Source organism: Camelus ferus, chromosome 34 (genome assembly GCF_009834535.1).
Source record: "Camelus ferus isolate YT-003-E chromosome 34, BCGSAC_Cfer_1.0, whole genome shotgun sequence".
In the NCBI taxonomy this organism is placed as follows: domain Eukaryota; kingdom Metazoa; phylum Chordata; class Mammalia; order Artiodactyla; family Camelidae; genus Camelus; species Camelus ferus.
In genome coordinates this window covers 11497971-11522685 of record NC_045729.1, presented here as the reverse complement: position 1 = coordinate 11522685, position 24715 = coordinate 11497971, and the positions used below count along the sequence as shown (strand labels likewise).

General features: G+C 38.8%; 2 protein-coding genes and 1 non-coding gene across 3 annotated transcripts in view; all 3 read left to right on the top strand.

The window, feature by feature from the left end:
- Nucleotides 1-508: 508 nt before the first annotated feature.
- Nucleotides 509-18960, top strand: STRAP (serine/threonine kinase receptor associated protein). The gene is made up of 10 exons (XM_006192099.2): nucleotides 509-915; nucleotides 1646-1781; nucleotides 8575-8656; nucleotides 9459-9531; nucleotides 12127-12223; nucleotides 12932-13069; nucleotides 15585-15721; nucleotides 16890-17039; nucleotides 17593-17658; nucleotides 18392-18960. Exons 1-10 carry the CDS (start codon nucleotides 804-806, stop codon nucleotides 18451-18453), a joined length of 1053 nt encoding a protein of 350 aa, XP_006192161.1. The 5' UTR covers nucleotides 509-803; the 3' UTR covers nucleotides 18454-18960.
- LOC116661387 lies at nucleotides 11189-11369 on the top strand. The gene has a single exon (XR_004317279.1). It is a non-coding gene; the product is annotated as a small nucleolar RNA SNORA23 (small nucleolar RNA).
- Nucleotides 18961-24219: 5259 nt separating the features above from the next.
- DERA (deoxyribose-phosphate aldolase) overlaps nucleotides 24220-24715 on the top strand; it is an 83570-nt gene continuing 83074 nt past the window's right edge. Inside the window, exon 1 of the mRNA XM_032473298.1 lies at nucleotides 24220-24364. Coding sequence (XP_032329189.1) covers nucleotides 24334-24364 — 31 coding nt within the window. The 5' untranslated portion in view covers nucleotides 24220-24333. The remainder of the gene's footprint in view (nucleotides 24365-24715) is intronic.

The following is a 24715-nucleotide window of genomic DNA, read 5'->3' as shown; positions in this document are numbered from 1 at the left end:
GGAAAAGTTCTTTTCTAAAGGGCCTTACTTGTAGACTAATCCCAGAGGGAGCTGCCTATGTAGCTAGCTGTTAATAAAGACTGAAAAAAGTTCTTAGACAGTGTTTGCCGGTTTGGGCCGCCGCAGGGAACAACTCTGGTGTTCCGCCTAGATGTTCAGACACGGAGCAGAGTCCATCCGGCTGGATTGCTCGGTGTGTAATTCGCAGGGACCACCGGTCCAGGGTCTGGGAGGAGCAGGACCCGCTTTCGCACCCCGCGACCTAGGCCCGGGAGGAGGAAGGCCGCGCGGGACAGCCAGGGCTCGGAACCACGACTTCGGTCCACAGCCTAGAGCGCCGCCAGACGCCCAGCGTAGCTGGCGTGGGGCCAGCATCACGTGACCAACGTGTTCTGACCTCGCGCCTGCGCGCTGTCGTCTTTCGCGCTCCGATAAGCCTCTTCTATCCCGGGAACCCGCCTTCCCGCCAGATCGTCACTTCCGGCGGACGCTCAGCGTCATTGGTGTCGTCACTTCCTGCGGGTACCGGTGTGGACGGTGCGGGTCGTGGCCGCCGGTTCTCCGACTCTCCCCCTCCCCTAACTCTCCTCCCTCCCTCCCTTTCCCTCTCTCGGCGGCGGTCGGTCGCTCGTCGCAGATTCCCTGACCTATCCCTGACCCCTCTCTGATCGCGGGGCCACCAGATTGGCCCTTTTCTTTTTCCCGGCCCAACCCCAGTGTCAGGGCGGGGGCCTTGAAGAGCTGGAGGCGCTGCCGCGGAGGAGGGAAAAGACCAGACGACCCCCGGCTGGCTCGCTGCCGCCATGGCAATGAGGCAGACGCCGCTCACCTGCTCGGGCCACACGCGGCCCGTGGTGGATTTGGCCTTCAGTGGCATCACGCCGTATGGTTATTTCCTAATCAGCGCTTGCAAAGGTAAGCAAGGCCGCTGATGCGGCCCCTGACGCCTGGGACTGGGCGGAAGGCGAGTGGAGTCCGGCGCTCCCCATTGTCGGATTGTGGGGTTCGCGGCCTTGGAGGTTAGGGCCCAGAGTGGGCTGATGAGGAGAGGAGCAGTGTTTAGGATTCCGCAGCTGACGCCAAGAGAGGTTTTTCTGACGCCTCTGAAACGAGGCAAAGTATTGCCTCTAACCAGGGCCTCTCATTTTATCTTTATTGCTATTTCTGGAGGAGCTGGACTGTACACTTGTCTAGACGCCCCGGCCAGCGAACACCGTAAATATCTTCCCAGGATTTGCAGAATGCAGAAATTAGGCCAGGCTAAGTAACACCTTATTTCATTTTGCACAGATTTGTCACTCCTATTATCTCATTGAATATTCCTTTGTAGCAGTGGTCTCATTTTTAAAGTGGAAACTGGGAGTTAGGTTAAGAAGTTTGTCCAAAATAAGGCTCAAATCTAGATCGTTTTGACGCAGATCAGTATTCTTCTCACCGAATTACAGATACTTCCCAGAGAGAATGTCCTGCTCAGTTCTTCACTTAATTTACTTCTGGACGTTCCTTAGTGACCCCAGTGAGTGAGAATAGTTAGACAACAAAAGTAGTTTTCCACTTTGTTTTTCGACATGATCGTTTATGTTTGAGTCTTAGATATTAAATAATCTGAACGTCTAAATTACATGTCTTTTAAAATATTTTTTAGATGGTAAACCTATGCTACGCCAGGGAGATACAGGAGACTGGATTGGAACATTTTTGGGTCATAAGGGTGCTGTTTGGGGTGCAACATTGAATAAGGATGCCACCAAAGCAGCTACAGCAGCTGCAGATTTCACAGCGTAAGTGTCGCCAGAAATGGCCACCTTTGCAGTTCTCTGGGGATTGTGTTCTGAAATGATCAAAACTTCAACAAAGGTTACTTATAAAATTCTAACACCGTATAGAATGCATGGTGTTTGATTTCACCAAGATCCCCCCGTGGTCCTATCTGCTTCCTTCTCTTCAATGGTTCTCAAAATGTCCAGAGACTTAAATGACTTACTCTGTGTGTCTGGATTGGGACCCAGGAATCTGCAGTATGAACGTGCACTCCAGATAATGAATGTTGGTGGTGGTGCTTCCAAATACTGCTCCACATGTACTAGCTGAGCGGTATACACTCCTGTGACGTCCTAGTGCTGGTGGCCCCACGTTTAGCCCAATTTTACTCTCATTTTTGTTAGACATACTTGAAACTGCCAACTCAGTTACTCTTCATTTTCTAAGTTCTTAATGGCTGAAATCTAAACATTCTTGATTTTTCCCTTCCATCTAGATCATCGTCAGCTTTGTTGATTCCACCAGCAGACTGTTTCTTGACCACATTATTTCTTATGCCTCTGCCATTGCTGTATTTGTTCACGTCCCTGCCACTGGTCCTTTCCTATCTATTCATCCTTCGTGGTGCGGCCAGTTGTCTTCCTGAAAACAAATATCATGTCACTTCTCTAGCTAATGATTTTCCTGTCTTCCCTCTACTTTTTCAGTGGTTCATGACCTTGGATGTACATTAGAATAACCTGGGAAAGTTTTAAAAATACTCAGATGCATCATGTGTCTGAGAAATTGTGATTTAATTGACCTGGGAGGGAGTCCCCAACATCAGGTTTTTTTTTTTTTTTCCCTTCCCTATAGTTCTTTAGGTGACTCTGATTTGCAGCCTTTAACCACTGGCCTAAAGGTTAAATCTCAGTTGTCAGCTGTTTAAAATTTGACCTCGTCCTAGTTCCTTAGCATCATCTAGTACTGCATGCCACATGCCCCACAGTTTAGGTAGACTAAACTTAGCATTGTTCTCTAAATACACCTCACCTATTCTGATTTTTGGCTTTTGCGCATGTTGTTAAAGTAACTTGCAATGACCCACTTTCCCCATCTGGGTATGTGTCATCTCTTACATAACTTGATACCTCTAGCTCCTAATTGTGTTTGTGACTTATTAGACCTTTAAGTGTTTAAAGCTAAGAAAGGTAAGGTCAAAGGCTATTGTACATATAATACACTTTATTAGACTTAAGAGTCTGGATAGTAAACAGTGGTCTTGATTTTTTTTTTTAAGCAATTTCACACTAGACAGTTGCAAATGTGTTGTTCCTTTGTTTTAAGCAGATTAAACATACCAAGTTTATTATGAAAAATGAAGGCAGCTTGATTGTGGTAGTGGATACATGATTCTATGCATTTACTGAAACTGATAGACCTCTGTACCACAGAGTGAATATTGTAGGTAAACAAAAAATAAATAAATAAAAATTTTTAAATAAGGAGAGGGAGAAATAATCCCATGCTTACATGGGATTAAATTTGAGATGGTGAGAGATCAGTAAGAAAAGTTATAAATGTTAGTCTGAACTTTTTTTGTCCTTCAGTGAACAGATACTATTATGTCTTTATGCCTAACCCATTGTAAGGTTTTGTGCTCTGCCCTGTTATTGTGTGCAGTACTGATAAAATAACAAACTGTTTGGTTTTATGTAAATCCATTCCTGTCAACAGCTTCAGATCAAATGTTGCTTTAGATATCTGCTTGTGTGCTTGTAATGTGACTGAGTGTTGATTATTTGAGGTGAAAAATAGGATATAAAGGTGATTCTCAGAGAAGGAAAACTTACAGAGTGCTGAAGGTGAAAGTGTCCATTCCCTTTTTGCTCACTCTGTTCCCTGTATTAAGCTTCTGGCTATTTTGTAGTACTTATGCACATAAGTCTTACATTTTTTTGTCAGGAGCCATGTCGTATATTTTTTGTTCCCTGGCTTATTCAATTCCTTATGTTTGTCAAATAAACACATAATTTTTCTAAAGTAGAAGGGTAAAGGATGGATGAATTACAGATCGTGGTTTTGCTTATGGGACATTTGTGTCTGCCATGACTTCAGCCATTTTTTTCCCCTTCAGCTCCTCCAAAGTTTGTTTTTTGTTCAGTCCATTTGGACTATTGTCATTGGGAATGAATGTCATTGATTTTGTAACAGAGATGGTAAGTTGGAATTAACAACTCTAGATTTCAGATATTTGGTAAGTGGATTATTATAACGTCATTAATGAAACTGGATCCAATTTGGTGGTGATAAGTTATAGTAATAGCTAATAAAGTGGTATTTTTAATTAATTAGAATTAGGTGACGTAACAGGATTTTAAACACTACAGAAATTAGCATTAAAAGGGACAAGCTTTTGCATTGCAGTTCTGGAAAAATACATTTTTGTTGACCTCAGTTCTGTATTATCTGGCCCTAGCAATGTTAATTACACAAGCAAAACGCTTTATCACCTGCTTGATGATCTTGCTCTGATCTTTAAGAGACCTGTGCAGAAGCTTGTTAGGGAGGATGCCCATCTCTGTAAAATCCCTGAAGACTCTTGATTTGTACATTTGACCAAATTGTAATACCAGTCCTCAGGAAAAGAAATAAAGGAAATTAGATAGAAATTACTGTTCAAGTGATAATTACTTTGAAATGGAGAAAGAAAGGGTGTGGAAAAGTAGGGCACTTTAAATACTTTAATAGAGTTCCGAGAAGAGTAGTCAGGATTTTTATCTTGCTGCCAGAGGCACAGGCATCTCTATTTAGGTCACTAAGACAACATTAATAACCCAAATCATACATTTGAGGGCATGTCTGTGTATAGGTATATTCAGTGTTGTTTTTATGCTTTCTTCACATTTCAAGCCTTAGCGTCTGTTTTTACAAGTGGTTGTTAAAAACATGAATGCTGGCTCCATCATTTAATACCTCTGTGACCTTGTGAACTTTATGTAACCTCTGTTTTTCTCAGTTTCATCATCTGTAAAAGTGAGAATATAATAGTGTTTGTCTCAAATACTGGTTATGAATATTAAATAAGTTAATGTTTCTAATATTTAGAATATTGCCTAATATCTAATGGCTGTGTAAATGTTACATGTGTAAGGTAACACTGATAGCTATCACCTCCACTAGACTAAAATTATATCTGTTATTTTGGAATTCCTATGGCTAAAGCCATGAAACCTTCTGGTTTCATGCAAGGAAGTTTATGTAAATTTAAATATCAAGGAGTACTTCTGGTTGTTTTTCCCCTTAAGTAAACCGTTGAGGTGCCATGATGTAGTGGGAAAGATGTCAGCATTTGCATTAGGCACACCTGAGTTATGTGCTAGCCATGCTGTATTTTTTCAGTTTGATCATGAGATGCTTCTTAAACCTTGGTTTTCATATCTGTAAAGTGAGTATAAGACCAACATCTTTGTTGGGAGGATGAGACACATCTTTCTCTACTTAGGTGCCTGGAGTCCAGCCTAGTGTCTGTTACACAGCAGATGCTAAGTAAGTGCTAGCTGAGACATAGCCCTTACTTGCTCTGTGTCTGTCTGTTAGGGCATGGGAGTGTGTGCATTCTTTGTTTATATTATCCTCTTTTAATGATTTGTAAGGGGCCTGCTATTAGAGAACTGATCCAGCTAAAGAATAGCTCCCCAGCTCACCTGATTAATCATGGCTGGTATCAATCATTTTTAGGTAATTCTTTTTCTTCCTTCATTCTTACTTTTCTCGGAAAGTTCATTAACATCATGTCTGTCTAAATGAGAATTTTGTTCCTGTTTCTTGTAGAGAAAATATATTCAGGAGAGCAGGTCTGTGGGTCAGTTTAGAATGTTATCTAGAGGATAATTCAGGCAGTCGGAGTTAGTTGATGCATATGCTGTTCCTGAAACGCCATCCTCTATAGCTTTTAATTCACCAAGTTAATGTTAGCATTGCATCTCCTGATCCTCTTCTCGGTACCTCTACTATCTTCCCATCAGATCATCTGGAAGGAGTACCACAAATACAGATAATTCCTATACTCTTTCCAGAGAGTGCTTAAATAGATCTAGGTTTGGGTACCTATGGGTAACCAGAGTGTACGATTGCTTTTTTTTTCTTGTGAAAGTCAATAGAAAGAGCTAATTTGTCTCTGAATAAGGTTCTCAATAAATCAAAGATAATATTGTCTTTTTTTGTTTTGAATGACTTGGTCACCATGTTAAGATAATTAGACAGTTATACACCTGAAATAGCTTAAGTGTTTTGTTAAGGCTTTAAAGAAGTAAGTTAAGCAGTCCCTCCTTTGAGACTTGGGGTAAGTAAATCTGTTCTCAGAATAGGAAAAGTATTGACCAGATAGTACTGACTATTATATACAAGAAACAGGGATTATAAGAGGCATTTAGGCAGATGGCAGGTACTTCATGAGCTGTGCAGAAAATAAATGACACAGGATTAGCTGTTGATACTGTTAATGATGCTTCATTAAACATCTTCCTGTATGGGCCTTTCCTGCCATTTCTGTTTTGTCCAGGGGGGCCCCTTGGGGGACATCCTTTCCCTTGTTTTGATTTGATCCCTGCCACCAGCTAATTCATACCAATTTCTTTCCTGGAGATTGAAAGATATGTTATAAAAGATTCAGGTTATTCCAGATTCTTAGAACTCCGTTTCTAAGGACTCACTGTGAATCATGGAAATGTGCCAGAATTAGTTCAGGTGACTAGAATATTCTCTGTCAGGGAGTGGCATCCTCCATTTTACTCCTGTTTCTCAACAGGAAGACACAGACTGCAGATACACTGGCCCTCTGGATGGCGCTACTTTAGACACTCCAGTTCTTCCTTCTCCCCAGTTGGACGTGGTCTAAGCAGAATACTAGATTTTAAGGGCTTTGGGATGATTGAATATACTTGAGATTATTATTTCAGAGGACATCCCCCAGAGTTCCTTTGAGACTTGTCATCATGTGAGTAGGGTAGAAGTTTCAGGTACATTTGATTTTTTTTTCCACTTTTGACACCTTCTGTTATTGCAGTCATCTGGAATCCTAATCTTTGTTAACTCTTAGCACTGATTTCCCTGTGATTAAGAGTAAACATATGTAAATAAAAGTAAAAGCAAAGCAAAATTATACATAGTAATCAGTATAAGCTGAATTCTGTGGAAAAACAGAAAGGAGTGGTTAATGGAGGCGAGTTAAATAGAAGATTTAATAAAAAGATAGCATTTGAAATGAGCCCTGAGGATGAGTAGGACTTCGTTAGCTGAGAATATAAAATACAGACTTAATGGGACATTATGAGCAAAGACAAATAGAACAAAATGCCTGGCTTGTTTGAGGAATGGTTTATGATGTGATGTGACTAGATTCAGAGAAATAATACGAAATGCGGGTGAGAAAGTAGGTTTGGGCCAGAGAGTTGAATTGGAAATGGGAGAGTTTGGAGCAGGTTCCCTGTGCAAAGAGAAATTAATACTTGAGGGTTTAGTAGCAGCCACTCATAGTTGGCGTTGTTTCTCTCAGAGCATATTTATTCAGCCACTCAAATGACTCAAGTGTATCCTTTGCAAGGCTTATATTGTATCGTCAGCATTTATTCCTGTTAGATGGTTCATGTTTCTTTACTACTGTACATGCTGTTAGTGCTTGTCTACCATAGCCTTCCCCCTCCTCCCCCGGAATTTTGCTTTTTAAGACTACTGGCTTTGCTGCTTAGATTTTCTCTGCTTTCTGGCATAATTCGTGGTGTGTTTTTTGCATATGTTTCTATAGCCATATGTGTTTGTCTTTTAATTATATTTCTTAAGTATTATTTAATGCATGTGTTTTTCTCCTCAGCTAAAGCTAAAGCTCTAGTAAAGGAGGGAACTTTCTTTGGGATCGGTTTTTTTCTCCCTTTGGTGCACTGGATCTAGAATGATATACTTGATGTATTTATTGTGTGCTTATTGAGTAAATGAAGAAAAGATACTCTTGCTTTTTTCTGCTTTTCTTTTTCTTTCTCTACTGTTCATTGTTCACTTTATTCCTAAAAATAAATGTCAGTTATGTTAAAATGGAAATCTTTATGGAACATAGCTTGTTTCTCATAACAGTTTCTTTGCCCTGTTTAGAAAGTTTTCTCGTTTATTCTTCAATAACTTCTGATATAAAGTGAATTCTTTTTTTCTTCTTTTTTAAGCATTTTAATTTGGGGAACCCATTACAGTATCTTTGTGAAGTATTATTTAACTGTTATCCCCCAACATAGACACATACTTTGGGTTGGAATGGGTTAGGGAAACATGCAATGGAGAGATTTAAAATTCTAAATTCTCTCATTGTTAGCATTATATAATCAAGGGCTGATATTTTGTGGGGAAGTTAATTGGACTAAGACTTTAAGAGTCAACTTTGAAGAAAAGATGGGAGAATATTTTCATCTGTACTATCTTGATTTAAAATTTTATGTAACCTATATCAAGGCCTTTCATTCTCCTGTACATTTTTAAAGGATTTCTTGTTTTTCATTTTTTTGTTTTGCATGTACATGAGAGTAGAGAATAGAGAAAAAAATGGAAAGATGAAACTGAATTGGTTTAAGTGTTTACAGTATTGCTAAAAGAATCTTATGTCTACGGGTAAAGTGAAAGTAAGGCTGGATTGGTTCGTGGATCTTTTGCATTGTCAAAATTAGATAGGTTATGCAGCTTTTATATTACAATGCATTTATGTAACATTTTGCATATTATTATAAACTTATTTGATAATCATCAAAATTACTATTATGTTTATTTTTTTGTTTTACTTTTCACGTTTAGCAAAGTGTGGGATGCTGTCTCAGGAGATGAATTGATGACCCTGGCTCATAAACACATTGTCAAGACTGTGGATTTTACACAGGTATCAGAAAATGGGATTTATTTTAGGGGTTAAATTGCTGTTATTAGAGGCTATGACAGTGACTGTGTATTTGATTGGTTTGTATATCTGATATATATTTGGTGTTCTGAGGAATATTTGATCGATATTGGCTTATATTTGATTTGACCGTAGATTAATTATGTGTATTTACAGCTGACCCATGAAAGCCAGGGGCTTGAACTGCATGGGTTATACACAGAGATTTTTCAGTAGTAAATTCTACAGTATTACAGGTCCATGGTTGGTTGAATCCACGGGTACAGGGAAACCATGTATATGGAAGGCCAACAGTGACTTAGACATGGATTTTCAACTGCTTGAAGGGTGGTGCCCCTAACCTCTGCATTGTTTAAGGGTCAGCTGTATTTTTTCTTGGTAGGTACTATAGGACATTTAAGAAACCCTAGAACTCCTCTATTGATCCTCCAGCAATAGCAACAAACATCTAAAAAGCCCAAATAATGTTTCCCAACTACTTTCAGAAGGGAGAGGATAAATTTTAGATTATCACAGAAATGCTGCTCCAGAGGGAGGGGAGCAGGATCAGGGCAGTCTAAGAGAAGCCATGTGGTGTGATGTTTGAACTGGGAAGCTTAAATGTCTTTTGCATTTATGAGAAAAATAAATGCTCTGCAGTGTCCAGAAGACACTGAGTAATTGGCCTGTCTGCATCTTTGTGACATCTGTGAGCTTTATGTGGATTTTATTTGGTGCTGAAGTTTCAGAGATGTAACTATTACAGTAGTTAATGTAGTAACATTTTGCTTGTGTGTGTTTTCAGGATAGTAATTACTTGTTAACCGGGGGACAGGATAAACTGTTACGCATATATGACTTGAACAAACCTGAAGCAGGTAAGTTAATTAATACATATTGGTGGTTTTATTATATTTTAACTTAAATAACTATTCCTAGTTAAAGGAATTCATGTTTAGTACTCATGTTAGGAAAATAAAGGTAGCCACCAAAAAAAAAAAAAATTTAAAACAATCCATCATCCAGTATTATTAAAAGCTGTTAATGTCTTTAGTTTCAAGTTCATGTTCTTCTGGTCTTTTTTTAAAAATATTGATTATTTTCTACATTATGCTTGTATAGCCTTCCTACAATTTAAAATTTTATGCTAATAAATTTTTATCATGATGTTAAGTCTAAAAAGGTGCATAACAGTATTAACTACCTTTTGGTTGGAAAGAGTGGTTACCTTTGGGTGAGAAAGGTAAGAATTCTTTGTGTGTTTTCATGTTTAGATTCTTGAACTGCAGTGAGTGTATTCAGGAACTGTTAAAAGTCTGCAGTAACAGTTTTGTCATGTCTTTACATATTCTGTCTACTCTTTTTAATGATTGTGTGGGTCTCTGTCCTGTGAATAAGTAAATTAGCCTATCTTCTGTTACATCCTGTTTAGGCTGTTGACAGATTTTAAAGGTTATAAGCAGTGTTATGCTAAACATCCTTACAGTTCAAATATTTGCACATTGTTTCTTAGGATACCTACATAGAAATAGAATTGTTGGGACAAAAGGGAGGTACACTTGGAAACCATTGATAGATGTTACCGAAGAGCCCGCCAGGGAAGTAGAAAAATACATCTATAGCTAACCTGTTCTAGCAAACACTGTTAACTAATGTCACCTTTGCCACTTTAATAGAAGAAAAACGATTTTGTCATATTAAAGTGAACTTTAAAGATTATTCATGAGATTAAAATACTGTTGAATATCATTTTAATGTATCTTTTTTCTGAACTAAGTGTTCATCCTTTTGGCCATATATCTGTTGTGATCATCTTTTTCTTACTAGTTTTAAAGTTTCTTTATTCTGGTTTGTCATTTGTTTTTAAATTTTGTTGGTAAGGTTTATGGTATATGTGTTAAAAAATTTTTGGTAGTGACATGTATCAATTATGAATTCTCTCATTTGAGAGGAATTCTGAGGGATACCTTTTCTTTACTAGGCCAGATATTCACCTCTACTTTGTAGTATTTTAATGCTTTTCTAGCCACATAATATATATATTTTAAAAGCTACCAAAGTATAATGAACAGAATTTTGTTTTACTTATTATATATTAGTTCGTATCTTAAATTTTGTATCATGGGCATTTATTGTTTATTCGTTAGTCAGTAAACTTTAGAAATTTGTAAGAGAGTCAAGCTAAGTTGGCAGTTAAGCAGTTATTCCTGAGATACCTGTTCTAAAAGTACGTCTAAGGTGAAGAAACAAACTAAATTAATAAGACATTCTCCATTGGCACCTCGGAGTATTTCTCGTTGTCTCTGATAGCTTTACGCCGCAGCACAGCCGCGTCCTCTGACCTCCCTCAATCAGTGAGTGTGCCTGTCCGACTCAGCGAGGTAGTTCAGGTTCAGACAGATGTTTTTGGTCTCCTTTGACCTTTCTCAACACTGCTTTTTGAAAGTGGCTCTTCCACTGCCTAGCACTTGAAATAAGAGCAAGTAACTGGGCTTTTCCTGTCAGACACCAGGTTAGAAACTTTGGATGATGGCTGCTATAATGTGTGCATGGTTTTCATCTGTGTCTGATAGCAGTGTCTGTCTGTGTTCTGCATTCAGGTCTCGCTATCCACACAAACACACAGCCAAAGAGTAAGTTGGGATCATAGTACTGGTCTAGTGTTGTCTCTTTGGACATGTCCACCACTGGCCAGCCTCCAGACTCCCACACACAGAACTGTGGGAATAGAGATACTGTCGCTTGAGGGGATTTAATGTAAGATACCTATAGTAAATCGATCACTATTTTTTTTAAAAGAGAAAAAAAGGCAAAAAAAAAAAAGAAACTTTAGTTGTATATTCCCACTTGATTCTTAACCTCTGAGGTATTGTAATTATTGTTATCCCATTTCACAGGTGAAGAAACATAGTCTTCGAAAGGATAAGTGACTTGCCCTAGTCAAAGCTGTGTTGAGTGATATTGCTTCCAACATCTGCTTTGCCCAGAGATAATGAGCGTTTTGTTTTTTGTTTTTTCAGTCTTCTGAAGGGAAAGTCTCCAACAGAGACAGGTTCTTTTGATGCTTTGCTTTGCCAACAGTGGCTTGAAGGTCCTAGCATAAGTGATAGCACTAGAATTAGCTCAGGCTCTCTTGTTCTCAGTGTCAATGTTCTTATTAAATTATTATGTCACATTAGTTTTTTTATTTCACTGCAGTACAATAATGCTTTTGAAAGTAGAAAAGTAGACTGGAGAGAGTGGTGTACTCAATCCCAGCTACCTATAGCATCATAGTTCTTGGGTCCTTGTCATGCAGATACATTTTTGTTTCAGTACAGAAAAAACTAAGTGTATTCTGGGTAAACATCAAGTTTGAATTGTGCTGGGCTTTGAAAAGTTGCAGTCTAACTTAAAACATTTTTTTGCCCCAATATTGCTCAATTTTAAAAGTCAAATATTAACAAGTATATTTTAAATTGTTTCATCCTAAGAACCTAAGGAAATCAGTGGTCATACCTCTGGTATTAAAAAGGCTCTATGGTGCAGTGAGGATAAACAGATTCTTTCAGCTGATGATAAAACTGTTCGGTAAGTAATTTTTCTTTAATAATTTAAAGTTTGAAAAGTGTTTGACCTTGGAGTTTATATTTAAAAATTTTTGTAACTACTATATAGGAAGAATTGCCTCTGAACATTACAACTTACGCTGCACATAGGTGACATTTTTCTGGAACTATCCATTTACTTATAAACATGGAGCAGAATTCACAAGACAATTACAACTACTGACACCTTTATAAGCAGGTGCACTTAACCTGGGTCGGTGGACAGGCTGCCATAGGGGTCTGTTAAAGCCCTGAATTCTATACAGAATTTTGTAAGCTGACTCCTAATGTATTTTTCTTATGAAAGATTTCGTGGAGTTTCACGAAACTAGAGTGTAAGAACTGGAGTTTCACGAAAATAGAGTGTAAGAACTGTTACTTAGAGCGACACTACAACTGGTTAGATAAGGAGATAAGTGCCTTAATGGCATAGCTCTGCTGAATCATTTGCAAAGTGTATTTAAAGTATTGATGTTGACTTCACCAACAAGCTACCAAATAATTTGATGTCTTCTAGGAACCGAAAATCTCTCAGTGTCACCTGTAATTTATGAGTTAGAATGGAGGTTGTTTTACTATAGTTGTGATCATTTTCATCGGTTAATCTGCAGATACAATGTAAGGTATAAGCTTTTTCCTGAAATGAATAAATACTACCTTGTTTTCCTCTTCTCCTCCTTCCCCCTGGCAGCCTTTGGGATCACGCTACCATGACGGAAGTGAAATCTCTAAATTTTAATATGTCTGTTAGCAGTATGGAATATATTCCTGAGGGGGAGATCTTGGTAATAACTTATGGACGATCTATTGCTTTTCACAGTGCAGTAAGGTATGTCCAAGAAACACCTTCATTTTCTTTTCTGGTATCAAAGGACAGTTTAGGGTACTTAAAAATTGGAAGGCATATGCTAATGTATTTAACTCTTTTAAAGTCATATCTTGGCTTATACTTTGTAATGTGGATGGAAATATTTTTATAACTATTAATGTGTTTTTTAAAGAATGTGGTATACCTTAATCAAAGGAATTGAATTAACTTCCAGATAATTAGGACATTTACTGGTAAAATTGAACAACTTTTAAGTTACATTTTTCTTAGGAGGATTACTGAACTTGTGCAGTAATTAATGTTATTCATTTCTATATCTTGCTTCTGCTATTTCACTAAAATAGAGAAGTAGTGATTTTTTTTTCTATTGCCGAATATAGCATAGACCTAATGATTATTTTTAAAAGAGACTTAATTTTTGTGACTATAAATATATTAAATGATTTTCAAAATTTGGAAAATACAATTTTTTAAAATGTGCCCATAATCCTATAGCCATAGGTGCCAGAAGGTTGATGGTAGCTGTCTTTTCTGCTAGTCCTTTTTCTTTGTTGTGTGTGTGTATATTTGTGTGGGTTTTTTTCTTTAGTTACTAGGACCCTAATGAGTATAATTTTTATTTTTTTATTTAAAAATATTCTTAGGCATTAAAATTCTTTGAAAACATTTTTACTAGGTGTACTGCATTATAGGTTATACCAAATTATGTGTCAGTTCCCCTGTTTCAACACAGTGAGGTTTGTGGTACCTCTCTGAGTGATCCCTTGCAAGAGAATCCTGTGAGTAGAATTATCAGTTCAAAGGGTAGGAATGTTTGTGTGCAGCCTGTGCACCACCTTGGGCACCTCCCCTCCTTGCCCTCCATGGCCCTGGGGGCTGAGGGTGGGCACCATTTGGAAGCTGCTGGCCTTGCTCTGCTCTTCATGTGTAGATTCACAGACAAACATGACTGGGTAACAACAGAAAATGGGTTGGAACAGTAGGAATCAGCAGTTTTGCCCAGGAAGCTTTTGGAGGTATAGTTTACTATAGTCTGCCTGAAGTTGGGACAAAGTTGAACAAACGGGATGAGTTTGATGCTTTGGAAAGTGCGAAAGCTACTAGTGAACTCTGTTCTCTGTTAGGAGAAGTAACTGAAATTGATGAAGCTCTTGCAGAAAATCCAGCACTTGCCGACACCTCCTGTTATGAAGATGGTTGGCTGATGAGGGTGACACTGAGTAACCCTTCAGAAGTAGATGAACTAATGAGTAAAGCAGCATATGAGAAATACATAAACTCTGTTGAAGAGTGAAAGTGGAATCTTTAAATAAACTAGTTTGAAACAAACAAAACACAGGGTAGGAGTGTATTTAAAGTTCTTAGTACACATGCCACTTATTTGATTTCCTTAAAGAAAATACCACATTATACTCTGACCAGCAGTCCTGACCTTTTCTCTAAAGGGCCGTTTGCAGAGTTGATAAGCTTCACTGAATGACAGAAGGAAAGAGACGGCAGTCAGAATGGAGAAGAGCAATTAAGAATGTAAAGGAGCTCATGCACACAATGAACTGATGATAATAGAACGCTACTGCCCAGAACCATTAAATTGTACAACTGTGTTCATTGGCTGCTTCTGGATTTGGGCAGCATGCAACCCTACTATAATACATTGCCTTAAATCCCATTTTGGTGGCAGAGGTTTGCTGGCCTATTATATATTCTAATGTTTGAGCCAGAAATTTGCTACTCAGTGATCCTGCGAACATCATGCCTGACTTTCGCTTTCGTGCTCTGCAGTGCGGTTATGGGAGTGAGGTGGCAGCGTTAGGAGCTGGGATGCTCTAGTGTTTTATGTTGGAGGCCTCTGAGGACTGCCACGGGGCTGATGTCCAAACTCATTGATATTTCGGTGAAGCCTGTTTTATGCATTGATTGTTATTACATTGCTAGTCTCTTATTTTATTGTTCTTTTATAGCCTGATAGTAAAAACTGAGCCATTTTTAGCAGGTTTTTTTTTCATGGCATTAGTTTTTCCTGTTGCAGAAACTAATAAATTCTGAGGAGTTGAAAATAATATACAAATAATCCTTTATATTAATTACTTACTGTAAAAGCTTTTTCTGTTTACAAAGGTAATATGTGCTTGTCATGGAAGAATTAAAAAATGCAGAATTACATTTTTTTCAAAGCAAAAATCCAAATATATTAGCCGTACAGTTTTAATTAGCCAGCGCACTCATTTACAGGAAGATAGTCACTACACAAAAGGTGGATATTCCTCTGTGGAAGTGTCTTTGTATTTTGGGGATGAACTCCATTTGAGCATAGTATCCTTATGTTTTTTTTTTTTTTTTTGGCTAGCATTATTTAGAGGTTTGTTCTTATTTGTTTTGTAAAACGTCACTATCTTTGACTAAATGACTATTAAATTGTTCCTTGGGTAGCAGAGTTTAGTTTAAATGTAACTAATTATTGTATTATTTATGTAATATTCAAAATTTATTAATATTATTTAAATTTTTTTTCTAGTTTGGACCCAATTAAATCCTTTGAAGCACCTGCAACCATCAATTCTGCATCTCTTCATCCTGAGAAAGAATTTCTTGTTGCAGGTGGTGAAGATTTTAAACTTTATAAGTATGATTATAATAGTGGGGAAGAATTAGGTGAGTTGTCCTTTTTCTGCCCTTAAAATGACGTAGTTGCCTTTCTCAAATGTAATTAAGACTTAAATTAACACCTCAGTGAATTTTTTAGCTACCACTTTATTTCTAGCTATACTGCTTTACCATCCAATGAACTTATTTAAACTTGTTAGAATTATGCACAAAGAATAAAAGACAGTTTTATGTTTTGTGTCTTTGGGAAAATTGATGGATTTGAGTTGGGCAAATGGACCATATGGAATCTATTTTAAATGCTTATGGTCCACCCTTTATTGCTTGAATATAAGTGACTTTTAAATAAGAGATTCTTTTCCATTGTTTTTATTTAAGATTAGTTTTAGAATGTTTTGGCCACATATTTTATTCTCTTTGAAAAAGAGAAGTAAATTATTTGCCTGATTTCGGGGGTCCCATTTAGTGAACACTGGGCCTTGGATCCAGCCATTCTCTCTAAGATCTCATATTCTTTCTATTCTCATGGTACTGTTCTCACGATATTCTGAGGGAAGACAGTGCTTCAGTGTCCTTGAGTTGAATAGACTTGAAGACAGAACAGGAATATTGATCTAGTGAAGAACTTTGAAAACTGGTAAGGTGCTGAGGCACTAGAATAAATGAGAAAAGTTCACAAATAAGGATATGCCCTAAACAGAGCAACACTGCTGCTAATCTGTACGTTTTCTCAGTAAACTCCGTATAGGATCAGCATTGACCCTGGTGTCTTTATGTTCTGAGTGGCAGAATGACTACTGGACTCCAGACAGTCTAATAGGAAATGAAGAGGCGGAGTGTGTAAAAGAGCTCCATCTGGTGGCTCTCTGTAGTTATAATAAGACTCGGTTCCCTCATAAATAGGCAGAGTTTAGGATTTGGAAATGGGGTTGAATTGATAGAATTTAGGTCTGCTTTCTGTAGATTTTAGAGGGGGGTTCATTTGCTCTTTATCTTTATTGAAACAGGAAGCTTTTTTTTTTTTAAGAAATGATAGGCATGAAATACCACTTTGTGATGAGAATCAGTTTATTTTTAATTAGGTATAGTTCTTTGAATTTGTTCTAATGAATTTCACATCTTTCCAATAATATAGATAGTATTTTCTTTAGTTTATCAATATTTAATGTAATATTCAAGTATTAAATGATCTAATAGCCCTCCTCCTCTTTCTCAGAATCCTACAAAGGACACTTTGGTCCTATTCACTGTGTGAGATTTAGTCCTGATGGAGAACTCTATGCCAGTGGTTCTGAGGATGGAACACTGAGACTATGGCAAACTGTGGTAGGAAAAACGTATGGCCTTTGGAAATGTGTGCTTCCTGGTAAGAATTTTTGTTCATGACTTTGTATCATTTTTCATCATTACTTCTATTTTAGTGTTTCTGTCTTCTATAGATTTTACATTGTATAACATGGTTTAAGCAAAGAGAAGCCCATGATTATAAATTGGCAGTGTGTTCATTTGTTTAAATTTTTTTAATCGTACAATCTATTCTGTTCCTGAGTTTTTACACTAAATCATTTGGTGAATGGAATGGACCTAATTCAAAATTTGCTGGAGGGCAATATAAAGAATTATAAGTAAGTATATTTAATCTCTTCATAGTATTACTTGCTGATCCTTACTAATAAAGCAGACATATTTTTAATAAAAATACTGAGTTTTTGACCCCAAAGTAGTTGTAATATGGATCTAAAAGTAGTATTTGAGGAAAGCATATTGCTTTATAATCATAGTTACTTAAAAAAGAGTTGTTCCTGTTACATTTTGTAGCTCATTGCTTGGCATAGTCTTGGCGTACTCTTCTTGTTCGTTAACTGCTTGAAATTGCTGGTAGTATTGTAATTCACATGCTCATCATTTTCTTTTCATAGAAGAAGATAGTGGTGAGCTGGCAAAGCCGAAGATCAGTTTTCCAGAGACAGCAGAAGAGGAGCTAGGTAAATACTAACGGTTAACTTTTATAGAGTCCTGGTGGATTGAAAATTGAAGTGTATTTTAGCTTTACTTATTGACAACGGGAAGTTTATTCATTATGAACATATATTTAAATAATGGAAAGGTTGAACATGTATGTATTTATATGTACATGTTTATAAAACAAATGTTTAAAAACCTGCTGCATGGGAGCAAGTACGGACATGATTAATGCTGTTACTCTTAGAGAATTTAGAGTCTAACTTAGGAGGTGGGTCCCAAAATAAATAAAGTGTTACAATTATAATTGTTACTTAACACTTAATAAGCACTCACTACATGCCAAGTGCTCTTTTCAAATCTAGAGTTACAAATTGTAATGTGCCCTGATCATCTAATATTGTTTGAAGTATAAATATAGTATAAATAAAGGAGGAAACCAGATCTTTCAAAGATCTGACATTAATTCAGTGTTTACTAGCTCGTCAAAGTCATTGAAAATTTAGTCCGGAAGAGGGGCCCCTTGGAGATGAAGCTGTGGTGGGAAAGAGTTCAATGGGGAAAATGCGTGAACTCTTTCTTAGCTGCTGCCTCAGTGGCCCGAGCCTCGTCCTTCCTGGCACGTGCACCTCTTCTCTTGTGCTTCCTTTCCTCAGCACATTTTAAAAATCTTCTTTATTCCCTCGTTACACATAAATGTAGATTTGCTTCTTTCCTTTGTTAAGTTGACTAATGTGACTTTTTTTTTAATTGTAGAAGAAATTGCTTCAGAGAATTCAGATTCCATCTATAGCTCAACTCCTGAAGTTAAGGCCTGAGCCTCTGGCAGATCCTACACATAGTGTATAACTTAAGGACTAAAACAAGCAAGCAGAGAGAAGCATCAGCCTCCACAGTTACTCTCTGCTTATGGCAAAGATGAGCAGTAAATAATGAGGAAAATGAATTAGCTCCAGTGCTGGAACTAACCAACTTAGAGGTGGAAACTGTAAGTGAAAATGCAGGACTATCAGCTGAAGACAGATGGAGATACACCTTGTAGAATGATGACTTGTTGTCTTTTTAATGAATGTGTGCAAGCCAACATCCAGTTTCTCTTATTATAGTTAGATTTCTTGTGGCTGTTAATGATATTATGAAGAAAGAAAATATAGTGGCCTATTTTTCTGACTTTTCCCTTAAAGCAGAAAGTTGGGTTTTTTGCTTTAGTTAAAAAGAAGAGGGAATACATGATAAAGTACCTGGTTTGATTTCTTTTTCATTTTACACTGCTTTGAACATCTAATTGTTTTTAGTTGTCTAAATAAAATGACTCCAAAACAAAACTCTGTGTATTTCTTGAGAATTGGTAGATTTGAGTTTTATAAATGGAAATCTCCAGGAAGTTTTTTTTCATTATAACTATATCAAAAGATAACCTGATTAGAGAATCTATAGTGAACATATTGTTTCCTAATTTTGAAATTCAGTTACTTCTGGATTTTTGAAATTTCCATGTGCTTTGCTAGAGTTGCATTTACTTTTCTTCCTCCTCGATGGATAGAAATTCTTGACTTGCCTTTTAAAAAAAACTTTAGAATAATGACTTACTTAAATGATACATGCTGGTTATAAAAAATAAATAACGCAATTCAGAATTAGCAGAAAGATAGAAAAATTACTCAAAATATACCACTGCCACCGGAAATCTGTTAAGGTTGAGTGAACAGTAATGCACATTAGTGCACCTCTATGTGTGTATATACAGATAAGATTTTTGCAATGTTTATTTTGCGTTATCCTTTAAAGTTCAGATGCTATTCAAAAAGCCTTTTGACCAAGCTTCTAATAAAATGGGTCAACTGACTTTGGACTTGTGATACATTTACTTTTTTTAATAGGGAGGGAATATTGAACTAGTAATTGGGAAATTCTCTAGACAAATGAATACATCTCTGCCACCTTGCTTTTTCTCTCATTTATCTTGTGAATGACCCTTGATGACTCTTCCTTAAAAGAAGTAGCCAACCAAAGAATAAGATAAGTTTTTGAGGGTTTTTGGTAACTGGAAGAAAGCATGGTAGGCTGTGACCACCTGAGAGGGCCGAGAGAGGTGTGTCGCTGGGAGAGCCAAGTGATGGGCCACACCCTGTCTCCTAGGAGCTCATATTATCCTGTCAACTTGCTACGTGCTTGGTCCTCTGCTTGGCAGTGGCAGTATTGTCAGTGTTCCAGAGATTGCTCAGACTCCAATCACAGTCTGACTTTTCCTAAATAAAGTTGAGGTTTGTATGTACCAGACTGGAATTTTGAAATGGCTTGGTATTTATGAAGTTTATGGCCAAAGGGAATTTCTTCTACTTAGGTTCCTTAAAGTCTGAAGACCTTGTACCGATACATGTTTACAGCAACACTGGCGGCCATACAGCTGGAAATCTGTAAAAGTTGTTTTGAATTTGTAAGTTGAAGAATTTCTGGCCATGGTGCTCTGTCAAACCATGGCTTATACTTGTGTGACTAGAATGTTCTTGTTGATCAGATATCTGGTTGACAGTGTTGTAGTAATTATTAGGTGCTTTTTGCACATTCTCTGGTTAGCCGGTTAAGTCATTCTAGGTTTTGGCTTTTGCCGGATTAGTAAGAGTTGCTTATGACTGTTGCCTGCTTCTAACAACAGAGGGCATGTTTTTAGGGATTTTACTAGGTTATCTCCTAAGGGTAACCTTGTCTGTCATGATAGTCTCATACATACTAATGTGTAGACCGCCTGGCAGGCTGTGGGAACAACCAGTGTTTGGTATCCTTGGGGATTGGTATTCTATCACTGCTGTAACAAATTACCACAAATTTGTGGCTTAAAACAACAAATTTACCTTATAGTTAAGGCGATCAGAAGATTGAAATGAGTCTGAGTTCATGTCGAGGTGTTGGCAGACGGGCGTTTCTTACGGAAACTAGGAGAGGATCTGTTTCCTTTTTCCAGCTTCCAGAGACCACTGGCATTCCTTGGCTCACGGTCTTTTCCTCCATCTTCAAAGCCGACAACATAGCATCTTCAAATCTGAGTCTTCTGCCACCTTCTTTCACTTAAAAGGACATCTCTGATTATATTGGACCCACCTGGATAATCTCTCCAGTTTTAAGATCCCTAACTTAAAAACATCTGCAATGTAAGGCCACATTCGCAGGTTCCAGCCATTAGGACATGGACATCTTTCAGTGGCCATTGGTCTGCTTGCAACGCTTTATAACGGTAGAATCCTATAGTAGAATTCAATTTACTTTAGCAAAAAGTTCGAGTATATGTTTACTAAAATTGCATCTGTCAAAGTTTCCAGTATACTTCTTGTTTCTAACCTAGTGGTCACTTTTCTGTCCTCATTGTAGTAAACCTTCGGCAGAATTTGTTATCTACTTCCTTGTTTTTGAAATACTTAATTTTTTTTTCAGAACAAAATGGGAAATCGAAAATGTCAGACCAGTGGAAAATATTTCTTTAGTATGAACCCGATGTTTTACACCTGGATATTTTTAAACAAAAAAGTGATTCTATTGGTGAAAGTGATTACTACGTAAGTTACTGTACGTGTAGGTCTCACACCAGGGGGAATTCCTGAAAAAAAAAAAAAGGATTACTGGGGTGAGAACTGTCTCAAATAGGAGGCTTAGCTTTTCTTTGCTTCTAGGAATACACAGTTGCCGGTATAACATAGTACCACACAGGCCAATGTGACTTTAAAATCAATGGAGTTCTTGAAGAAACAAATGAGGCATCTACCATATTTACCTGTGTAAACAAGGCTGAAGTATGCATCTAAATGATAGCTAATGAACGGTAATAATACTTCATAGGTTGAATCACTTCATACAATTAATGAGAAAATAGAACTTGGTCAAGTGGAAAATAACTGATTAAGTCTGCAGATGAATGTGGAAATAGTATTTATTAAGTGTCTTTTTATGTTAGATTTTCTGCTTGGTTTTAAAATATTGTTACTTTTTAATCTCTCCAATAACCCAATGAGATAGGTAATATTGACCCCCCCACCCATTATATACGGATGGAAGCTTTCTGAGAGGTTAAGTGGCTTGTCCAAAGAAATAGTAGGAAGAGTAAGTATGTGGTCTGTAGGGTTATATTGCCTGGGTTTGAGCCATCCTCTAGCAATTACAGCCTGATCTCTCTGAGCCTTAGTTCCTTTATCTGTAAAAGTAGTTCTCACACACAGATTTTTGTGGGAGGGGTGGTGGGGGTTGGTGATCAATAATTGATGGAAAGGGCTTAACTCATAGGAAGCACTTAATATTAGCTAGCATTATATATTTATTCTATCAGTGATTCCTCAACTTTGGGATTTGGCAGACCAATAGATTAAAAAGGGGCAGGGGGAGGGCAAGATAGAACGGTCTACTAATCTTGCCAAGTGAGGCTATTAAAAAGGAAAGATTATCTACCACTACAATCTTCATAAAAGAAAGGGCATTTTAAAATCCAAGTTGGTAGTGAAGGACACAGTCTCAGAATAAAGGACTGTTCTTTAAATTGAATAAATTCAGCTTCATAAAAGACTCAATATAATTCTTATTTTTCTTATCTCACCATGAAGTAGGAATCAGATGTTCTATAAGTCTCTCTGCAGTTCTGAGATACTTTGATTCTGATATTCATACTCTCTGCCCTAGTCCTCCCTGCTTCTACACTTTTCCCCACTCGATTTAGAAATACTGGTTGACAGTCCATAATCTAAGTGGATTTTTACCTCAGGAACCTATAAATGACTGCCCTAAGAATCTGGCTTACAGTTGTATCTGCCTCTAAAAATAAGATACCATTTATTGTCTTTGTATCTTTCAGGAATGTCAGGGCTCTCCAGCCAAAGATCACGAGGAACCACCTGTAGCTGGATAAATCTGGGTTTACTAACACGCTGCAATGAGGGAGAACACTCAGGGGAACCGTGAGGTGTCTCAGTAAGAAAGTGTTAGAAATGACTAGGATTTGGGCTTGTGTTAGGTGATTTGAGGAAGGTTCAACGAAGTGGACCATTGCTTTGGACTGATACTAGCAGGAATTGGTGATAATTCTGACCAGGCATTTTAATTCTTACCTAAAATACAAGAATGAGGTGTGGCTAAAACAGATACGTGTAGAAGTGACAGTCACTTATATTAGCCGGGATAGGGGTGTGTTTGGTCATTTTTGTAGTTTGGGCGATGTTCATTTTGTGTATGAGTTCAGACATGATTACAAGTGGTCTTGTTTTTGATTTACCATGAGCACAATGGCCTTGGCTGATGGTGTCCTGTGAAATTGTTTTTGTTCTACTGGGGAACGGGATGGTCTAGCTGTGAATGCCAGGCCAGCTCTGGGCTTTCAGGGTTAAGATAAAAACAGGTAAAAATGCTTTTATACTATGAATAGGATCTAGACACATCCAAAATGTTCAGCAATAGCCTTGTGCTGACAAGGCTGAGAAGCAGCTCCGTGTAGGGGGATAATACTGGGGTTTCTTTTCCTGTGTAGCCTGTAATTGCTGTGTGAACCTGACAATACATAAATGGCTTCCATTTGTTGAGCACTTACTATGTGCCATGATGTATATTGTACTGTGTGCTTTACACACTTACAATGACTTTGCAGAGCAAATCTATTTTGATCATTCCCATTTTACAGGCAGTAACATCCCTAGAACCACCACCTAATCGATAAGTGGAATTGATGGTATATTAAGTGGTTGGAATCATTCCCAGTCTACTCAGTTTCCACTACACCAGGATGCCTCTGTTCATAACTTTGGTGTCTGCAGGTAGAGCAATGGAGATAAAATATGAACTTGGCAGGATTTGTTCTGAGACTGGAATGCTATCTATCTGAAAATACCTGGTACAGTAACTGGGCCATGGTAAGCAAGTCATAAGAGTTTTCCTTCTCTCAGCAGAGTGGAGCTGACTTAGTAGCCTGTGTTGAATGACTCGAGACAACTTTAACCTCCTGGTCACAGAATTCAGGCTGAAAAAAATCCTGGTACCCCAGAATCAGAGTTTCAGAGCTCCAAGAAATTGTGAAGCTGCTTTCTAACATGAGGAAAATGAGGCTTAGAAGGACAGTTGATGGCCCAGTGTCGCACTCATCAGAGAAAGGCTGAGACCCCGGGTCTTCTCACTCCCCACCCCCTGGCTTTTCAGACCACACAGCTGCTGCTCTGCACGAAGTCTAGATTAGAGTCACAGGGCTCCGGGGCCCCAGTTGCCTGCTGGCCCCCCTCACAAGGCCAGGGGATCACCGCTGGCTGCCCTTTCAGGTATAGGACCGCGCAGACATGCGCAGCCATGCAGCTCTGCACGGTCTCAGAGGACGGTAACTGGGAGGATCCGCTCCTCTCTTGTTCTGTAATCCTACGGTGAAAAGTTTTCCTTACTCAGTGCAGTCGGCAAGTTAAGTATTTGAGCGCGAGTTTTAGCAGCATGATTTGCGGGAGCTAGTGCGGGAGTTCCGCACCTCGCGGAGAGGACAGAGGAGACACGGCGGGGTTCCCACCTGGAGCTGTGCGCCAGAGATCCTGTCCGCGCGGCAGGCGGAGGCTCCCCCCGGTGGGCGGGGCTATGGGCGGGGCGGGGCGGGTCGCGCGGGCGCCGCGCGGCGGGAGGAAGGAGGAAGCTGGGAGGCTACGCGGAGGCGGGCGGGCGCCAGTAGCCGCCGGGGCTGAGGCTGCCGAGCCATGTCGGCGTACCAGCGGGGTACGGAGCTCGGTAAGGGCCCGCGGTCGCCCCCTCCCCTCTCGGTTGCCCAGGTCCCCTGCCTCCTCCCGCCTCACGGCGCCGGCGCCCTGGCCGGGGGTCCCCGGGGCGCGTGCTCGCCGGGGCGGGAGGCGGCGGCGCCGGCGCCGCGCCACCGGCGCGCGGGCCGCGCTGAGGAGACCTGACTCTTGGGCACGTGGACCAGCCACACTTGGCTCTTAATCCTTATTTTTATAAGCGGAAGGAATAGGAAAGGATTCGACTTCCAACTTCCAACTCGTTCGTTCACCTTCTGGCTCCCTGGTTGCAAAGAACAACGACAAAAACCAAACCCCAAAGACGCCCCCAGACAAACCAGACGAA